The sequence below is a fragment of the Carassius auratus genome, unplaced genomic scaffold, assembly GCF_003368295.1.
Source record: "Carassius auratus strain Wakin unplaced genomic scaffold, ASM336829v1 scaf_tig00017060, whole genome shotgun sequence".
In the NCBI taxonomy this organism is placed as follows: domain Eukaryota; kingdom Metazoa; phylum Chordata; class Actinopteri; order Cypriniformes; family Cyprinidae; genus Carassius; species Carassius auratus.
In genome coordinates this window covers 74,200-95,795 of record NW_020524735.1, presented here as the reverse complement: position 1 = coordinate 95,795, position 21,596 = coordinate 74,200, and the positions used below count along the sequence as shown (strand labels likewise).

Genomic DNA, 21,596 nt, shown 5'->3' with positions numbered 1-21,596 from the left:
CTAAAGCAGAGGCAGTCTTGTGGTGAGTCAATCAGACAGCCTGTGACTCATCTGCTCCTCACTTCCATGGCTGACTCTGCCTGATCCTCCACAGATTTTAGGCCATTTGCAATCCTCACATTCATAATATCCTTGTCAATCCATCCATCAATCAGTCCCGTCCAAAGACATTCGGTGTCTGGACATACAGACACCAAACCATTTGGATTAATGCATTAATGTCATGCTGAGGTAGCATCCGTCTCTAATCTGATGTAGTACAAAAGGTTATGCAGTTATTGTTAAGAGAATTACATCAATGTCAGTACTTAAAAAAAAAAAAAGAGCTATACAAAATTTGATGTGCCAAGACTTTTTGAAAAAAGTAAAGAAAATAAAAATCTAGCCAACTGCTTACAGGTCAGGGTTTGCTAAAGGAGTACAAGAAAAATATGCATCTTTGACCTGGCTGTTTGTTGCACACTCGCACGCTCTGATCTCGTAAGTGCAAACTAAGTCTTGTTTCCTCACAGCTGAAGCATTATTAATGACCCAGGGTTGAGGTGAAGGTTTTAGAGCGATAGCATGCAGGCCTGAATGGAACACCTGCGTTATTTTTTCATGAACGCAGATGTGAATGCGTGTTCACAAAAAAAGAGTACAGACAGAGTGTGCATCCCTGCTCGAATGGTCAACACTTTTATTCTGGTGGGTTAGTGCTGTGTGCGTCGGTGTTTGTGATCCACTGGGAATACTTCAGCTGAGGGCAAGAGAAGCAAAAAACTTCGAGGAGGCTTTTATGTACTTTTGAGTAAAACGATCCACAGAAAAGCTTTTATAAAAACTCATTTTATTCTCGCATCCATTTCCAGGGGGGCACTAACTCTATTATGAGAGTCCTCTCTTTCAACCTGGCCTATATCAGCAGGGTTTAACCCTTTAGCTGCTGTTTAAGATGAGTCAAGCTGAGCTGAACTTTTCACATAAGGTTATCTTAAAGCAATGTAGGGTTAAGTTCGATCGATGAAATTTACAGCTTAACTGTGATTACTTGTATCTCAGAAGTTCATTTTGACTAGTCCCTCCTAGATTTTAATAAAGCAAAATTTCTGGTTACAGCAAGGGATTTACAATGAACGTGCGCTGTACAAAGCAAATTCTCAAATACATGCTTTAAAAATATATATATCTGGGTACACATATAGCTTAGTTATAGCTAAGAAATAAACATTAGACTAGTGTGACTAGTGTCAACTTGTCATGCTTTACTGCCTCTGTAAATTTAGTTATTTTAACAGTTATATTTACAGATGGACAGACAGGAATTTATTGTCTGAACGAGAAATTTTGTATGAACTTTTAATGAACAATCAAAAACAAAGTGGTATTTTGTAGACTTTTTTTCTCCTTTTTTCAACAGTTCAATACATTTTTTTACATTGCAGAGCACAAAAAGGGTCTGGAACACTCAACACTGCACTCTCTCACAGATGACAGACAGACACTTGCACAGATCTGGGGAGATGGATGTGTCAGCAGTCTGATTATGAAACGATTCAGATCTGGAACACTTGCGCTTCAAGCCAACATTGGTGAACTGCAACGATTCATAAAGACGAACACACACGCACACTAAAAAAAGTTGAGTTGAGAGCAGTGGCAGACAGAATGGGCACAGACACCCGACTCTGTATTTCATCTCAGTTTCCATACTTCAGGATGCAAAATACATCATTATTATGTTGCATTCCCGTCGAAGGCCGATCCATCAGAGTGTAAATTGGTGTGGGTGGCTGTACACACGCCCTGGGTTTATAGAGAAATAGAGCAAGACGTGAGAGCAAAAACAGATGAAGTGTGCGTGTGGTCTTGGTTCATCTTTCAGATCTCCGACAGGGCTACTTATGGGAGCACAAAATAATAAGGATAATACATTACCAAAAAAATAAAAAAATAATCAGCCACTGGTCTCATTATCTCCCAAGATTCTGATCTACAGCCCTCTTTTTCAACACAAACATACATAAAGCCCTCCATTCTTCACCTCAAGGTTAGGCGAACTAGCGAATCTGCATTTGTGCCAGAAAACGAAACAAGGCAACCGATAAATCGATTTCAACAGTGCCTTGACATCTAATGAGCTTTCAAAGCTGAAGAGATAGAGAAATGAATCAGACGTCTGCATAAAACAGAGCGTCTTGTAAAATTAGCCTGTCTTTAATGACTGGTTCACTACAAATGCATCAGTGCTCAAAACAGAAAACACTACCATGCCATGTCACTTTTTGGCCATTGCATCTTATGCTCGTCTTTGTGTGTGTGTGTGTGTGTGTGTGTTTAAATCCTCCATCTGTGTGAGTGATTTAGCGAGCATACACAGAACAGAAGCAGACATGATCACTTACTCTAACAAACAAAATGCACATGGCCTGGTCTGCTAGTAAAAGCAGGAACACATCCTAACAAATCTCCCTCCAAATGCACGGATGCAAAGAGGAATGGACAGATGCATGCATGCACGCCTGTACACGTGCGCACACTCTTGAGAGAGGCAGGGACAGGAACATTTCTACCATTTCATTTTAGTGGTACCCAGCGGACGGCTCCCCAGTGGCAGCGGTACACTCTAAACAAGGCCAGAGATGCTCACAGTTCAGAATTTGAAAAAAGAAAGTCTCTTTCTATTCTCTAAGAGACAGACTGACATACAGAAAGTGAGGATGGTGACAGAGTGATGCAGAAATAACAAAGGGGCATCACTGCCTTCTCCATCTCTAACCACAGTGAAACCAGTTGTCAAACGAACAATGAAAATAATGTTGCATATTATAGAGCAGTTTATATATTTAGCTTTGTAAATGATGATTTCAGTATAATTCAGTTAAATTCAAGCAGCAAAATTACATGTGTGTGCTTACTGTGAAATGAAGGAAAGACAGAGAGAGCAGACAGTACAAAAGAGCACTTTGAACAAACGACAGTGCTCTTATCTCCTTCTGACAGTGGCTTTACTTTGCAAACCCATCAATCCAGTAACTGAATAAATGCTATTCTTATGACAAAAAGCAAATAAAACCAGTTTCTGTTTGTGTATTGAGTGCAAGATGCATCGAAGCTACACTGAGTTATTACTCTATATATTGGCAAAAAAGTAAGTTTTATTTGTAACCAAACCCACTGGAGATCAGTCTCTTAAAAATAAATGCTTCAAAAGCGGATTTTAACAGCAATGCCATAGAAGAACCATTTTTGAAAAAAAGAAAAAAAATCTATCAAATTCAGAATCTTATATTTTTAGAACAATTAGTAAGTTCTGCACAGAATCAGTTATTGATGAACTCTATGTGATATTTGAATATAGTTTTCAGAGTCAGGCAAAATGTAAGTCTAATAACTCTTTTATTTTTTATTTTTTTGACAAAAAATTGATAAAAAGGTATGTTGGTGGAATGAAATATTAGGTACAGTGTTCTGCAGTTTCATATTCTATAAATATTGCAAAGTTTAGATGTGCAAAGATGGTAGAGACATATCCCAAGGAATTAAAGGGCTGTAATTAAAGAGAATTTAAATTGTGTCCATTTTCATTTCAGGCTGCAAAGTAACAAAATGTGAATATTTTATAGGGGGTGATTCTTTTCTTTACCCGCTGTATTTATCCACATCGGCAACAAAGACTATCTTCTACTTGCCTGAGTAGTTTTCTGTTCCACTACAAGAAATGAAAACTGGCAAGACTGGTTCTTTATTGACTGTTCACCTGACTGCACAAGTCATTCGAAATCATCTGACTGACCAAACGTCCTGACGTTTGCTGTTTGGAGTTCAGTTTGGACAAAACCACTGATTTTCAGAGACAGTGTTCAGTGCTTTAGGGGCTGGTTAGGACACAGACTGAGTCTGCATCAAGAGAAGGCATAATTCTTAACTCATTATGGAAATAATACTAAAAAAAAAGAGACACTTTTTTTTCTTTTTTTTTTTGAGAAAGTGGTTATTATTTAGTATGATATTATGTTACATACTGAAGTGCAGTGTGCATAACCATTTTCCATTTTTTTGTCACAGATAAAAATAAACATAAAAGATGTTACAAATATAAACTGCTTATACAACAATAAACAAATGTCAAGAAAAAATAAAAGAAGAAGAAGAAGAAGAAGAAGAAGGCAGGGTTATGGAGTCCTACTTTACCAAAAAAATAAAACAATGTCCTGAGACAGTTTTTCTCACCCATTTATCTTTGAACTTGTTTTAAATGCCAATTACAGTGAGAGGGAATAAGAGAGAACTGGAGGAGACTTTGGAGAGAATGGAGATTGAATCACTTGTCAGGAATGGTTACTGTACATGCAAGCCGTCTCTTTTGGCAATGAAATGCAAAGAAATCACAAATTAAAAGATCGCTCCAGGTCTATATTTAACAAGTTAAAGTGCACCATCATACAACCGAGAATAACGAACAAATGTGAATAAATGATACAGCAGAGGACCCGAATTGGCACTAGTAAAATCTGATTTTCTTGCCTGCTTCTGGTCTCTGCCTAACATCCAATTAAAATATTGGATCAGATTTAAAATCAGTCAGTCACCTGCAGACTCTAACCTGCATTAGGATATATTCTATCAAATACACGACACATATATATTAGCCTATAGTAATGCACAAGTTTAACACCAATATCACAGGAGGAGGGGAATATCACTAGCAGAAAAAAAAAAAAAAAAACTTACATTGTAAAAATTTTGAACAATGTTTTATAAACATTTGACATTAGCGCTGTAAAAAAATGACATCCCTAAGCCCTATTTCTCTTCAGAGTCTTGAACGGCTGCATTGCTGCAAGTTTCAGTCTTGTGAATGTGGTTTATCAATTTACTTTCATATTGAAAATATTACTGTGATTTAATGGATGAAATCTTAGTAAAGTAACTTTTTTTCCTTGTGAAAGGAACGTTTTGCACATTTATCAAAAGTCCTAAAAAAACCTATATTTCTACCCAGAAAGATTATGAATTATCTGGTGCCAGTGACTGCCAGTGACTCATAATGTATGTACCTGGAGTCCGACTGGGAAATAACAATGCATGTTGGAGGTGTCTGCACTGACAGTGTGTGGATGCTGTAATTACCCTTAACATAAGTTTAAAATAACCAATAGTGAGAGCCATGAGAGCCGAGCACAGCTTCTGTTGTGTTGTGTTGGAAACCATTCAAAGGGCAGTTTTAATTAGAAAAGCAAATCAATGGATTGTGTTTCGTTGCATCTCGACCTTTCCTCTCTCTCCTGAGAGAATGTATGACAAACACAGTGTGAGGAGAAAGCCTGGCTAACAGTGGTTTGTTTAACAGTACTGTGTTCTGCACCACACTATGGCTGTACTGTATATGCTTGTATTGGGTGTGCAAACTTAACAGTTTTCCCTCATTTACAAATGTGGAAGATTTCAATGTGGCATGTACCAGTATACCCACAACAGACTGCAGTGTTATGGACATGGGGGGCAGAAAACATTATGGAAAATGGATTTCTAATGGATTTCACATGAAGATAGTCACCATATTGTGAACATTGTCTACGGGTGTATGTCCTCTTCGTATCCAAGACTCCTCACTGGAATAGGGTTACTGTTCACATATAAAAGGCTTCGGGCAAAATCTGTCAAACTGTGAATAAATACATATTTAGCAAATTGTGAAAGATGAACTTCGATACTTTGTAATGTTTCAAACATCAGACAGCACTGAGATGGTGAGGTAAATGCGCTAGGTCAGTGAGAGAGAGCTCTTAAAGATGACCGGTGGATCTTGAAAAAAAAAAAAAACACTAAGCTACAGTTCACTAAAATACTCTTCTACGAGAGGGCTTAAAGCTAAAAGCACAGTGACTTACAAAGAAATCGCAAAGAAAACCTGTGACATTTTTGAAAACCGAAATGAATGGCACCTCTTTGATTCGCATTTGCTTCACATACCTCACTTAATAAAACCTTTGACTCTGCAAGAGAAACGTCGACGAATGTTTGAAGTGTTTACCGTAGATAAAGAGCAATATCTTTCAACCACCTCAGGTACCTTGTGGCACTGGCAGCTCTTACACAGCACAAATGCGTACACACGGTAGCTCTGAAGCTTATATCAGCAGCTTTTTCATGTTGCTACATATATAGGATCTGTAATATATAAAGAGAGGGGGTGGTCGGAGATTATACGGCGGATGGTGGGACTGGAAACAGGAAAAAAAGAAAGAAAAAGGGGCAGGCAGAATCAGTCTCGTCAAGGTTTTGTTCAATCAACAGCAAAATGAAGTCCCTTTGCTGATATGCATACAGAATCACGCAGTCCTTTATGGTGGCTTTAGGCCTTTTTTCATCAAGAGTGTGTTTGTATGTTGAAAAAAATCCAATAGCGAGAGATCAAACAGCAGCCAATCATTGATTGTTTGCAGATAGCGAGGTGGACGTGAGCCAGATCAGGGGAGTTAGCGTTGTGAGGTGTTCTGAGATATAAACAGAACCGGTGTAATCATGAAAATAACAAACAAACACGGCTAAATTGAATAGGCCCTATGCACAAAGAGCAAGTAGTATATAAGGCTTCAGAGAGGAGTGAGGGTCAAGTGATCCTGTGATGACGTGTTTGGAGCGGTGACACATCTTGAGGTTTGTTCTGCGTTCTGTATGCATGTACGTGTGGGTGCGGGCTCTCTCTCCATCCCTTTTCAGCCCTCCTCAGTGTTGTCCCCACTCTTGGGTCTTTGGCACTTGGCAAACGTCCTTAGCCGGCAAGCGATCATCGGACCATAGGGTTTGCATTGTGGCGCGAACGGGATCTTTCCAAACCAGTGCGACGGTTGTCTGTTCAAAGAGGGAACAAGCAAAAAGGGACAGTTAGTTGTTTTCACAACAGCAGCAGACAAATATGAGAGAGAAAACGCACACGGGGAGAAACAGGAGTGTGGTTAATAGTTAGAAAGATGACAGGAAACAACAACAGAGACAACAAAGGCAAACTGATTAAAAAGAGAGCAACATAAGATGGTCTGAAGTCGGCTGCTTCTTGTCTGGAGTCATAGTAACACCACAGCTCCTTATCCGGTCTCACCACCTATAATAACACAGCTTGGAGATGTTGGAGAAGAGACATTTAATGGGACGCACCCATACACAAGCACAAAACGTATCTAAACACTCACAGGAGGTTTGGGTAGCATTTAAAGAGATATTTCATTCAAAAAATTTAATTCTGTCATCATGCAATGAATAGGATCCAATGTTATTTAGACAATTCCTTTTGAGTTTCACTGGACAAAGAAAGTCATGATACAGGTTTGGAACAACATGAAGGTGAGTAAATGATGAACTGCCCCTATGAGATTCTATGTTTTAAGCTAATTCTTTTTTTGAAACTAGGCCAGTAAGAATATGATGGAAACAAGTACTAAATGTGCAAGCTGAACTTGGCAACTAAGGCCAGCCCATTATGGGATCACACAAAAGGCCCTTTCCACTACAAACATGGTGTAGTGAGGGGCTGGGTGGGGGCCATGTGGCAGGTGGAGTGGACAACCTTCCTCTTTCCCCTGCAGATTTGAGAGCCAACTCCATGCTTAAGCCGCCACACCTTTCCTACCTACCCTGGCAGGTCTACCCGTGCAACTGCCATTACTCAGTGCCAGGTGCCCATGCCACCATGGGCTGGGCATAGTTTAATGGAACAGGCCCCATTCATCATGTCAGGCAATGAGTTAGGAGCAAGTGGGCTCCCACTAAAGGTGGATTCATACTTCAAACGAAATTGAAGCCCAGCTCGTTTGCCAAGGTTAGTCATGGGGCCAATGAGAAAACAAGCTGGAAATCATTTTGAAAAAACTGTTTTATGGCTTCGTCTGGGCAAGGGAATTTTTCTAAAAAGACAAAGGTGAAATAAAACAGTCACAGTAGCCAGGTTGTTGTTGCTGTTATTACTACAGTTACAGTGCAGTTGAAAGCTCAGTGTTGGTTGATTATAAGAGCAAGTGTTCTGTGCTAACAAATCCCTTTTTTGAGTTTGCCTAGAGCCTTTTAATTCAAGCTTCAGTAGACATATAAATCTGTCCTAACAAGGATACTCACCACAGGGGAGGGACAATGCTAATAACAAGAGGGTAATACAAAGAGATGGAAGAGATGTGGTTAAGGTAGAGAGAGGAATGGATAAATGAAAAACAGAGCACAAATGGTGAGAGGAAATCCACATTTCTCTGCAGGACAACTTCCTCTGGCATTGGTGAAAGTTGAGGATGCTGAACTTTGAACTCTGCATGGAAAACACAATATGAGTTGAAATGATGGCTGAGTCTTTCATCCACTTCCACTTCAAAAAGCCAAGCGCCTGAAGGCCTCCAGTCTCTTTCTCTCTGAACTGAATGGGCATTGCACATTGACAGCAGTGATACAAAACAAAGAACTTTCTATAACTTGTCAGAGCATTGGCTGTTATTTCAAATTTTATTTGCAATTTCCACAAAGGGGTCTCTTTAGCAGGGCTCAACAATATGCAAGGTGGAATACTGATACACGTACAGTATAGCTTACTTTGGATAAAAGTGTCTGTCACGATCTACATATACATGCCACTAAAATAACAACTATACTACTACTAGTGATACTACTACTAATAAAATGTGAGCTGGGCAATTAAAAATCCAAACTAATAATCTGTGTCAGCAGAAAAGAAAATCCACTCAAACCAGCATTAAAAAGATTGGTTTGGTAATATGGTTCCTCATTTCATGACTACAACCTCAATGTGACACCATGTAGGATGAAGAACAAAAAATAAACAGAGGAAGTACACAAAATGAGAGAGAGGGAGTGGATGACAGAAAAGATGGGCAACAAAGGCCTAGTCCAAACACGGCCATTGTTTTGCCAATTGCTTCCAAGATGCCTACTTTGTAAGTATAGTTGAAGGTGCCACAAAGACTTGTTGGGATCTGAGAGGGCTAGTGGCAGTTCTTCAAATTTGGGGTCCAAATTGAAAATGGATGAAAGTATTATGGCTTGTTTGAGAGTGGAACATAGGGAGGTTTGGAGCATTTGGTCAGACAGGGAAAATAACTTCTAGAGAACAATACTCGAGATAATTGCTTTGTGCTCATCAGATTGAAGAGGAGATTTAGGTGGGGAAAAAAGTATATGCTTCAACCAAATAGGCAGAAAAGACATACCGACCACCAAAACAGACCTTCCTCCTTCTCTTAATTTGGGCTGAAAATCTCTCTAAGTTTCTATCTCAGGCACTTCAGTCTAAAATACCCAATCTACAGCAAAAATCACACCAACCGCCAGCGATTTCTATTGGGGGACACATAATGAAGCTATTCTCTAAGGGTGAGCATTCACTTCCACAATAAAAATACACCACTAGACAATTTCAGGAGAACTGAGCCACTGATCAAAAATCTGTCAAGTGCTTTTGGGTTTGATGGCTTTTTTACCTGTTTTTCCCGGAGGCAACGTCTTTGGGGTTGGATGCACAAAGAAACAGAATGGGAGTGAAAAAGATTGATGAAAAAATAAGAACATTTGGTTTTACGCATGAGAAATGTCTGTATTCCAGGACTTAATTAAATGAAGCTATTGTTTCTCAGTGCTTAGTGAGTGTTGATGGAGAAGGGGGAGTGAAACATGGTCGAAACATCATAATACATTGCAGAGGAGTGGGGGATCATGGGATTAGCACAGACTGGTGAACAACACATTACTAAAAAGCACACGACACTCACAAAGGACTGAGGAGACGTCGTAGGCTTGTATGCCTATCCAACACTTTCACTGTATGATTGAGTGATAGGCCCCGCATGGCCCCCTGTGCATTCTTCTAAAGAGATTAAACGACATAATGGATTTTACATTACTGTCATCTGCCTGTAATTACATGAAGTTACATCATCAGGAGAGTCCTTTGGCACAAGGTTTGCTCCGTGAATAACAAATAAGCCTCAATCAACAGTTGAGTATTAACTATTTGAATAAACACAGGTAATTATGACAGGGAATAATTTACATGTTTGATGCACTTCAAATATTCAATATGTATGAAAAAAATATTAAATGCGCTGAGGCAATCATTTCAAATAAACACTTTTTGTTATGCATTTGACTTTTGTGCCAAGAAAACACACACACACATACACATACCATAATGTGCAAACTTGTATCACTTCATATTTTTCCAGCAACAAAATGTAATAAAGATGATTAAATCTGTGAAGGCCATATGTCAACACACAATGTTTACCTCTTGTGGGCCATAGAGGGAGGTGAGGCAGAGAGAGAGAGAAAGAGAGAACACACACTAGCAACAGAAGTAGCTATTTCTTCTCATCTTCAGCATGTCTTTGCTAGACTCAAGCTCCATGGGTAATTGAGCACCAGCACCAGAAAAAGGAAATATAAAGAGGTTGTGATGGTGGGGATGGTTATATCTTTATTTGTAAGTTATGGGGCTAGGAGAATAAAACCTACAGTTGCACAAACCAAGGTTTGCTACAAAGCTGAGAGTAATTGTTTTGAGGCAGTAGCAGAGTAAGTTGGGAAGGTTACTCCAGCTGCAGAAATGGCGAATGGACAGTCAGACTTTCAGTGCCTGACCCTGAGACAGTTGAAAAGTGTGCTTTAAAGTAGAAGTTTAAATTAATTAATTAAATTAATCGGCCGACCGATTGTGCTGCAAATTCGATTTATAGGCAGGCACACTGGTGGGCAGCTAAGCTAATCGGTCGGCAAGTCAATCGATACTTTAAAGCATTGCAACCTTGATCTGATGTGGCAAGACGGTAAAAACTAAAATATAAATGGGCATATGTGTTATTGCAAAAAGTATTTTTGCATGTTGGCTTGTTTGCTTAAGAAAAAAAAAATCTGTAATGTAGAACGTCATGGAAGCAGAATTAGTTTCAGATCATTTAGATGAAACTTTTTGTACAAACTTCTAAATAACCAGCCATACACACACACACACACACACACACACACGACACACAACAGGGTCTAATTTGAGGTTGTTTGTCACACCAAGCTATATGTGTTAGTGTGCATAAAAAAAAAATAAAATATAAAAATAACTTCTGTATCTTAATCAAATGCAGAACCCTGGGCATGAGTCATTTCAAAGAGTAAAAATACAAATACATTGTTGCTCAACACTGGAAAAAAAAGCAGAAAGGAAAAATGATTTGATACTGAAAATGCTGTGTTAAATAATAATAATAATAAAAAAAAAGATTCTGTATAAAAGATCCCTTTAATGTCCCATCAATGTTGCATTTGTGGAGAGAGAGAAAAAAACAAATGTCCAACCACAAGTAATTTAATAAAAAAAAAAAAAACTAGAATAATGTTTACTCAAAAACGTCTAACAAAGATCAAACTATGACCATTATCCTTCAGAAAAAAAAAAGTAGATTATTTACTATATAATGAAAGGACTGGGGCTAAAAAGCACCATGGATATGGTTCATTCGATCTGTGCACTATAATTCTTCTTCTAAAGGCACACAGTATCTTTGAGGAAAACATGAAATTCAATAATAAGTAAAAACTGACAAATAATCTTGACATCCTTGGCATGTTCATGAGAGTGATATGATAATTAGTGATTCCTGATTTGCAAATGAATTGTTCTTTGGAGTCTTATCTTTTAAATAAATGTGGTGATTCACTTTTCAAAACAGGAAAGCAGATTAAAAACAGATTTATTAACAAATTAGACTGATCCAGTTTTCAAGGTCAACTAATTTATTCTGTCATACTCTATAGAACATTGTCAGTAAATATTGAACATTTCACTCACAGTCACTCTTCTAGGATTTCAGAAGTCAGTACAAAAGTCCTATGGACCACTACATTCAATGCCACTTTTGCATAATTTTGAGAGCTTGAATGCTCCAGTGACCATTCATCATAACATGTAAAATATGTAAAAGAAAATCCAACTGCATTATTCAAAATTTCTCCTTTTGTGAAAAGAAAGTCGTATGGATTTGGACATGAGGGAGTAAATGCTGACAGTATTTTCTTTTTAGGATGAACTAATCCTTTAAGTACTGGCTGATATCCTGGTTCGTTTTCCACATTGAGATGTGAGCTCTTAAGTGCATTCTCTACCCTGACTAAAGCAAGAAAGACACCAGAAACAAGTGAGACAAGACTCTGAAATCCTGCTTTAAGTAACCACGCTCTGCTGAAATTACGGATGTTTAGAGCGAGTGCGGGGCATTTGTCAAACTCAGCCACCGCAGATGCACTAGCAGAGCGTGCAAACATGAGCTTTCCTCATCAAACTAAGATGGATGAGAGCTCAGATAAGCTGGAGGTCTGGTCTGCATTCTCCCTAAATCTCTCTCTGAGCCATTTCTAAACAAAGATGGGAGATGTGTAACGTGTAATATGACAGTTTGTTAAGACTCAGACTAATGAAAATAATGAAGTAAAGCAGCAATTAAAATATGCCAAAATTGGTAAGCACAGATCTGAGTTTGTTGCCCTTTCATCTTATAGGGCTTTCAATCAAAGCCAGGCTCCATTTAGATGCTAGCTACCTTGGATATTTGACCCAGATATTCAATACCAGCATTGCCCTTCACTTTCCACAATTGTACCTTAAAGATTACATTAAAGTTTCAAGCTCTCGATAATGATCAAGGTCCACAGCCTTGGTGAAAAGGTGACGTCTTTGCAGATTTCTCCGAAAGCTTGCTAGCCTGTTGCCCCCCAGCACTCTTCATTGTCCTGCTCGGCTGCACTCTCTCAGCTGGTCAGAGCTGAAAGAAGAGCCAGGCTTTAGAATAATGTTTCTTGACAGCTCGGCACACAATACGGCACAGGAGAGCTGGAAATCACTACACATGTCGATAAACAAATGCTTATTTTTAGAGGAGAGAGCGGGGCACTAGTTTATCTCTGCAGCAGGAAGGCCCTGACAGATCTGTTACCGGGACAAACAAGGGAAAGGATGAGAAACTACGATTGGTGTCCAGTGCCGGCAGGCCAAGTATCTTTCCCTTTTACAGGCACAACAGTAGGACCATGTTTGATGGGATATCAAATGGCTGCTGGTCACAGTTGCCAAGATTTCTCACTGGGATCCTCAAGACGGACAAGACAGAGTTGTGGACCAGCTTGGATTTCAAAAGAGATGGCAGAATTTAAGATATAAAACAAAAAAGAAACGTAGAAGAAATGTGCAGGGAAGCAAAGGCACACATGCGTATCAAACCATCAGATGAGAAAAAAACTTTCCAATAGATCGCAGCCCAAGGCTAATCTACAGTGCTAATCATCACCTCTGCAGCTCTGTAGGGAGGCAGACTTCAGCAGTGAAAGAGGAATGCACATACGCAGTAACAGAAATACAGCTTGTGCTTCCATGCTTTCACCTTGAATGTGATTACACTACTTTATGTACAAGCCATCAGTGTGTACAAGTCCTAAAATGAGCCATTAAAACCAGGCTAAAATACTAAAGCTCAATTAAATATATGTAAATTCATGCAGTTGACAAAATAGTGACTTAAAAATCTAAATGAATTACTTTGTATATTAACCACTATTAACAACAGAAATAAAATAATGATGGATCACTATCATTCAATAAAAAAATAAAAAAATAAATAAATACATAACACAATTTAACCTCAAAAGCTGAAGTGCATTAAGAAACTGAGATGCAAAAATTGGCCATTCTTGGTGGACTGTGTTAGCATCATGGCTAAAACATGAGGGGCAGATGAGGCCTCTGGCAGGAACATTGCCCCCCAAGTTCAACTCAGGAAAGGTGAGTGGCTAATCTGTTATTACCATGTGTGCGAGGCCCCAAAGCACCATACTGATCCTTCTAAACTGACAGTGACCCAGCAGAGATCTGGCTTGCCAGTGGAATGAGCATTTGGATGGGCTCCTATTAAAAAACCAGGCATGGTTGAGTTTCCTGGACAATGACCCATGTCTTGACATACAACATTACAAGCACAAATGAAAATGCCATTTATCCATAACACGCAGCTGTGATTATGCATGTACTTGGAGGTGGGCACATGAATCAGAAGTTAAAGGGGGGGGGGGGGGGGGGGGTGAAATGCTATTTCATGCATACTGAGTTTTTTACACTGTTAAAGAGTTGGATTCCCATGCTAAACATGGACGAAGTTTCAAAAATTAAGTGGTACGTTTGAAGGAGTATTTCTGTTCCAAAAATACTCCTTCCGGTTTGTCACAAGTTTCGGAAAGTTTTTTTCCGAGTATGGCTCTGTGTGACGTTAGATGGAGCGGAATTTCCTTATATGGGTCCTACGGGCACGTCTGCCGGAAGAGCGCGCGCTCCCGTATAGCAGAGCAGAGACGAGACATCCACTGACCAGAGCGAGAGCGTCGCGGAATGTCACAAAAGAAGTGTGTTTTTGGTTGCCAGGGCAAGCAACCCTGCACAGATTACCAAAAGAGAAACAGCATTAAGGGACCAGTGGATGGAGTTTATTTTTACAGAGCATCAACGGAGTTGTGCAAGTGTTTGTGTTTGTTCCCTGCATTTCGAAGATGCTTGTTTTACAAACAAGGCCCAGTTTGATGCCGGATTTGCATATCGTTTATTTCTTAAGGATAATGCAGTCCCAACGAACAAGGGTCACAATCGTGTGTTGGAACCGCAGGCGGTGAGTAAAACTGCTTCAAATATCTCTGTGTTGTTAACTTAGCTATCGGCGTGTAAGCACATCAAGTAAACAACATGCGATGTTGGCATCAAACTGCACGAGTAAAACTGCTTCAAATATTTCTTGTGTTGTTAACTTAGCTATCGGCGTGTAAGCACATCAAGTAAACAACATGCGATGTTGTCATCAAACTGCACTTTCCACATGTACAGCTTAAAAAAAAAAAAAAAAAAAAGTGGAACTTAGTCATTTTCCAAAACCGCTAAGCAAATATATACAGTTTAAGTACATACCACATAGAGACGTTGTTGCTGAGGCTGCTCTTGTTAAATTTCAGCCTCTGGATCTGATTCTGGATCATAAACATACGCTGAATCTGACTGTTAGCCATGGTTTGTTTTGGTTGGTTTTTTTCCTCAGCTTCCAAACGCTCTCAACGCAAAAGCCTACTGGCGCTCGTGATTCTTTAGCTCCGCCCACACGTCACGCCTCCAGCCGGTCGTGTTTTTCCGGGAAAAATCGGTACAGACTATCTTTCTCTTATGAATATAATAAAACCAAAGACTTTTTGGAGTTATATAGGATGCAGTACTACTCTATAGGTACTCAAGATTAACAGGATATTGAGTGAAAACGAGCATTTCACCCCCCCTTTAAGACAAGCTTAACCAAACCAATGCTATTCCCCAGCTAAAGAAAACTGCACAGTTAGGGAGAAGCTTTGATGGACAGTGGGGTGAGTAGACAAAGAAGATAGTTAGACAAATGGATACCACGATATTGTTTGACAGACAGATGGAAGCGTAAATGGATGGTTTGGCAGCATGATAAGGTAAATAGACTGATGGATAACTAAACAAATAGAGGAAGAAAATGGCCAGTGTGGTTGCAAAAAAAAAAAAATAATCATCTATGATGGGGAAACCACACAGAAAGATAAACACAGATGGATAGTGTTGATATGACATAGATCAATAGATTCTTCAATCCTATTTCTTTTCTGGATGAATGTAAAATAAGTGAATGAGAAACAGCATGGTGACCAGAACAGACATTAAGCCTTCGTCTTCTCTTTCGTCATAAGCACTGAATGAGGGGGGAGAGCTCGATAAATTCACATGATAAACATCACATTGAATATATGTTGAGCAAACACACATGGATACATACGCAAACACAAGATGGAAGCTGTGCAGTAAATCAGTGGGTGAGATTGTCCTAGAATGAAGTCAACAGGTTACCCTGAATAACGCTGATGGAGTAGTGATACATGTTGGAAGTGTGGGAAAATAGAGGGATTGAAGTGATAAAGCTCTGTTCTCAAGATGCTATTTCTACATCTTAATTAGTCTTGGCGGAGTGACATCACTTTTGCATTAAAAAAGTTATATGGACTAATTCTATCATAATTTATGATGCTTTTATGTCATTTTTGAATCATGAATCATTGGGACTAAATGCATAGAAATGAGCAATCCGTACATTTATCTATTCTGGGAGAGTTCACATTTTGTTTTCCACAAAAGAAATACAGGCTTGGAACAACATGAGAATGAGTATGATGACAGAATCTTAATTTGTAGTAATAATGACAGAATCTCAATTTGTGGGTAAGAATGGTAAGAAAGTGCACCACCTGGAGCAGCTCAGGTGGTCACAATGAGACTTTTAAAGATGCCAAGGGAATCGTGTCCAACAGACACTTTTCTTGATGAAATATACAAGGGGGGAAAATAGACCATTACCACAGTTGTGGTCTGTTTACTACCTCACGTTGAGATAAAAAAGGAAGCATGTGAAAGCAAACACTTAGAATCTCAAATGAAACTCAAACAGGTTCCAAGTAGGCACACACTAAAAAACAGTTACAGCGAATCCATTAACATCTTTCCAAGCAACCAAACAAAAGTCGCCCTCTCTTAATCAGGGCCTGGGATTGCTTATGACTCACTCTGTCTGAGAATATTCAATGCAGACCTTCACTTAAATAAAACAGTCTGCTTGCTCTTTCTTTCTTTATTTACTTATCTTTTTGTGGATGTCTTCTCTCACCAAAAGACCAGGAGGGCCATTTTCATAATAAATAAATAAATAAATAAAAACACCTCTAACCTATTTGTTGAAAAGTCTGGACTGAGTGATGTGTTTTAGGAATGGAGTGAGCTTGCGTCTTGAAATATTGATTTGAAAAAACTTGCTTGTGTAGAGCAAATTCGCCCACTGATGGTCCATGTTCATCGTCTTCCTCTACTATTCTTATCTAAAGGCTGTCCATACCTCTACTGCTATCTTTAACACCCTGAATTAATGTTTGACTTCTAATCTGGTCACTTCCTATTTTGACTCTCTTTCGCTTGCGTTCCCTCATTTTACCTCTCTGCTTCTTGCTGCAGTTCTTGCTATTTATTGCTCCCACCCCCACGGGGCATAAAAATACAATCCATTTTCTCACTAACTGGGAGGGAGGGGGGTTAAACTTTTCTTGTGTGTTCGTCTCCAAACCATAGGTTACAGCATATGAAAAGTGACAAGTGCAACACTTAATCAGTTTGATTGATGCTCAGTAGCAGTTGCGAAGGTGAAATACAATGCAGCCTGATGTCACATGACTACAGGTCTTATAAAGTTTTTCTCATATTATCAGTCAGAACCATAAAAGTGTGAGCTGAGATAATTATTGGGGATTGCAACAGCATCTCTTTAAGAATGCCAACAAAGAGGGATTTGTTGACCTGGGGGGAGGTTGTTCTGCTGTGTGCGTGGAGCAATGACACGTCCCCATAGACCTGCGGGCGACAATGGATTTCATGTGAATGAAATATTCATCAACGCTGACTTATTTATTGGGAAGAAGATTTCTGCAGAGGGGGCCCTCAAGAGATCACACTCACATGCCAGCCTGTCGCCACTTTACCCGCAAGCTTTTCAATAAAACAAGCAAACAACATGATTCCAACACCTATAAATAAGTCAGCATTACTGAATAAAGTGCTGTACACTGGGTCTCTCTAAGGCTCTACATCATTCTTTTATAGAGCTGCATGGGCCCGAGCATGCCTAAACAGGACGATAAAAACAGGACAACAACTAAGCTAGCATGAATATGGCCATGATGCTATGCAAGATGCAACACTCTGTTTCGTGGCTATTCTGTACATATATGTGGCATCATAAAAGGATAGTTCAAAAAAAAAAAAAAAAAAAAAAAAATTGTTCACCCTTGTGTTTGTCCAAACCAGTATACATTTATTCCTGCCATGAAACACAAAAGGGGACATTTTGCATAATGTAGTTGGTTTATTTTTACATGCAATTAGTGAACTGGGGCTCTTTAACCACAAAAAAAGTATACAATAGCACAATAAGAGGACCATAACAGTTGAAAACGTGATATGGTTCAAGTCATATTATACCTCTATGTGATAAAAAGACCAAAATTTAAGTCGTTATTTGCTGCAACTGGATCTTTTGTGACTAGACCAAGAGAAATGTATAGATATCAGATGCAAAAAGTGACCCATATTCATAATTTGTGCTCTGCATTTAACCTCATCCAAAGTGCACACACACAGCAGTGAACACACACACACACACACACACCGTGAACACACACCCAGAGCATTGGGCAGCCATTTATGCTGCGGCACCCGGGGAGCAGTTCGGGGTTCGGTGCCTTACTCAAGGGCACCTCAGTCGTGGTATTGCCAGCTCGAGACTTGAACCCACAACATTAGGGTTAGGAGTCAAACTCTCTAACCACTAGGCCACGACATCCATGATATCCATGTAGGACAGTGAACAACAGTTTCTGTCCTAATTAATTTTCATTATATTGAAAAGAGTGGCCAGACTATTCATATAGGTATGAGATGACATGAGAGTGAGTAAATAATGGCAGAATTTTCATTCATATTTCTTTTAGCACTAAAAAAGACCTTATATAGTTCCCCAGTGTCTTCATGTCCCTATTCTTCCTCAGTGAATGGCTGTAGTTTCAAAAAGCAGCACTGTCCCAGTCAACCTTTTCTCTCTCCCGTTCCCCGGGTGACTGAGAGAACTTGATTAAGCGGGCAGACGGGGTTGCTGGGGCACTGTGAATATTCGCATTCACATTATGCACCAGCTGCCTGGACGTCTGTCAGTGTGAGATATTGTTATTGAGTTTGATTAAGTCTCTAGGTAATAACGTTGTTACATGAAATATGCTGCAGGGGAGCAGGTGAGATAAAATGCGAGACTAACACCTGCCGGCAATGAGCACACCGTCCTGTCAGCTCAAAACACATGTACCTACAGAGTAAAAAATCTGCTGCACACATTCTAAACCTCCCACCGACCTGCAATGTCCAGTGTTTTTTCTCTTGCCATTTGATTTCAAAGCAAAATTACCATAGTTTGACCAAAAAACACGAATTTGCATGAACCGCTGTTGACCATTAATGGTCAAAACCAATAGCGCTGTGCAGGGGATGGCACTAAAAATCGGATCTTACCGTTTACCCCTCTCCCCTGCCTCCTTGGGAAAACCTTCCTTGCGGCTACACACCTGTGTCCACAAGCCTTCCCTGGGATCAATTAGTATTAAAGTTTGAGCAACAGTCATATCTCCATCTTTGCCCACAATTAATAAAAAAAGAAGAAGTCTGCAAGATCCTCATTAACAATTACTGCCAACTAGAAAACGCATTTGGGAGTTGATTGAATTAGGAATGGCCTTCACGAGAGGACTCTGCTGTGAACAGATCTTCCCTGTCAGCTCATGTACATGAGGGTGCTTTCTTTTCCACCATTCCACCAGGGTGTCACAGCCAGTTCCAGCCCGAGGACAGTGCATGTACTGGGCATACCTGTGCTGGCTCTCCCCCATCTCCTGCCAGTTCCCTTCGCATCACGGCATGGGTTGAGACATGAGATCTGACAGATGTGCCCTCCACACAACATCTCCCCTACCCCTACTTTCACAACCCCCTTTGCCTGCTGCCCAGCGACACTGCCTGACAGCTATCAATATGGATTCCAGCAGAGCTGCAGAGAGATGGCTGAATAAACACAGAGGGAAGGAGACAAAAAGAGAGAAAATCAAAAGCCATACAAGGTAGCCTATTATCCACAAGAACAGGAAATAATTTACCGGCAATTTGTACGTCATTTCGTTTTCTTTTGTGGATGGGAGCTATTTGTGTTTCAAAAAGCCTGGGAGAGGGCTCGTCACTTGCATTTTAAAAGTCATACGAATATGTCAGAATGCCCTGAACTGGTTTGATAATCGAACCCTTATTTTCCTCTCGTCCTCTTTGTCTGTACACGCATTTCTGATTCTTTTTCATACTAAGCTGTACATAAAGAAAGATCATCATTCAAAATAAGTGTAAATTGGTACAAGTTTGTTTACAAATGGCTGAGCGATTGTTGGCGCATGGAGATAACTTTTTTGGTTTCGAATAAAAATAGAGTAACAGCATGTTGTAAATAAAAAATATTTACAAAAGCAAAAGAAAATGTCCTCGGCGTGGACATCCAGTGAACAAACTGTAATTTAGAATATTTATTAGGAATCAGAATCTGTTAACATTCTTAGGTATAAGTTATCTTTCAAATTATCTTTTTTCTCTAATAGTATTTTTTTATTTTTTTTCACTGTGAACAACAATGAATTACTTTTTACACTTACCACTTTCCATACAATATGCAGAATTAGAAGGGTTAAGGCTTTGCAACCTCAAACGAAGCAATACTGTTGCACAATGATTTCCAGTGATTTCAACATTACTGATATGTAATCTAAGGCATTCTCTTCCTTAAAATGTTTATGAAATTAAATCTTTGAGTTTTAAAACAAGTTAAACTTAAAAAGTAAATTTTAAAAATGAGGGGCAGCTGTACCTTGTATGTTAGGGTTATGGTAAAAAAATAAAATGGTTGTGGGACAGTAAAAAGTCTCCTTCCGTTTTACAGGTAACCCTATAGATAACCTAAGATAACCATAAATATTGCATTTAAAATATCTAAAAAGAGAAATAATAAAGTATTTGACCTCTCGGTCAGGTAGATAAAACAGAAGCTGGACAGTGATCAGTCAGACCTGAGAGGTTCCTGAGAGTTTCAGGACTGAAAAGAGGGCAGAGCAAACCTCCAGTGCTTAAGGTCTGGAGCAGAGGGCAGGTAAGAGACTAAAGGTCCCTCTGTGACAATTCCACTGTGGGAGGGAACATCTGGTGGACCGGCTGTTCCTCTGGTTAACACGCTACCCCAAGCGGCCTACGCACACACACAGAATGCTTCTAGTTAGAAGGGTTTCATTGTATTACAGAAAACTACTCGTGCACAGCACTGTACTGTTGCTGTCAAGGCTCCAAGTTTGACTAAAAATAATTTTGCTACACACAACACTGCCATACAACATGGTCTTCCATGTGGTTTAAAATAAGACATGAAAGTGCAACCTCATTCAAGGTGAAACCGATGCTCTATATACAGTGAGAGGAAAATGTCATTGTTGGCAGAGATTGCTGCTCCTCTACTTCCTCCACTGGTCTCTCATGCGGGATGATTCCCATACCTTTCATGCCATTGGCTGCAGAGATGGAGAAAGAAGATCTGAATACTCCTCAAGGCCCTAATGAATAAGTTGAGAATATGAGCAATGTTCACCCTGTCAACACAAAAGTAATTTCCTGCTGTAGCAAGGCTGATCCTTAACAACCTGCATGTTTGCCTAATAAAACACTGGCGACGGGTCTCTCGGCTCAGAGCTAAAGACACAAACAAACACATGGTCTGATATAGCTATACAGGAACCCTGAGTGAACCCTGAGATGCAAGAGCTTCATTAATGTTGATTCCTTGCCAACGAAAGGCATAAAAGTGAGAGGGAGAGACAAAACCAAGACACAGGCTGTGAGAAGGTGGAAGGGTCAGTAC

At 39.6% G+C, this 21,596-nt stretch overlaps 1 protein-coding gene across 2 annotated transcripts in view; it reads right to left on the bottom strand.

Annotated features, from left to right (window-relative positions):
* Positions 1-6,419: 6,419 nt before the first annotated feature.
* The window catches only part of LOC113075437 (protein diaphanous homolog 2-like), a 57,494-nt gene continuing 42,317 nt past the window's right edge, over positions 6,420-21,596 (bottom strand). Inside the window, exon 5 of one of the 2 annotated variants that reach the window (XM_026248143.1) lies at positions 6,420-6,837. In XM_026248143.1, coding sequence (XP_026103928.1) covers positions 6,773-6,837 — 65 coding nt within the window. In that variant the 3' untranslated portion in view covers positions 6,420-6,772. The remainder of the gene's footprint in view (positions 6,838-21,596) is intronic. The other variant, XM_026248144.1, reaches the window with a different exon arrangement.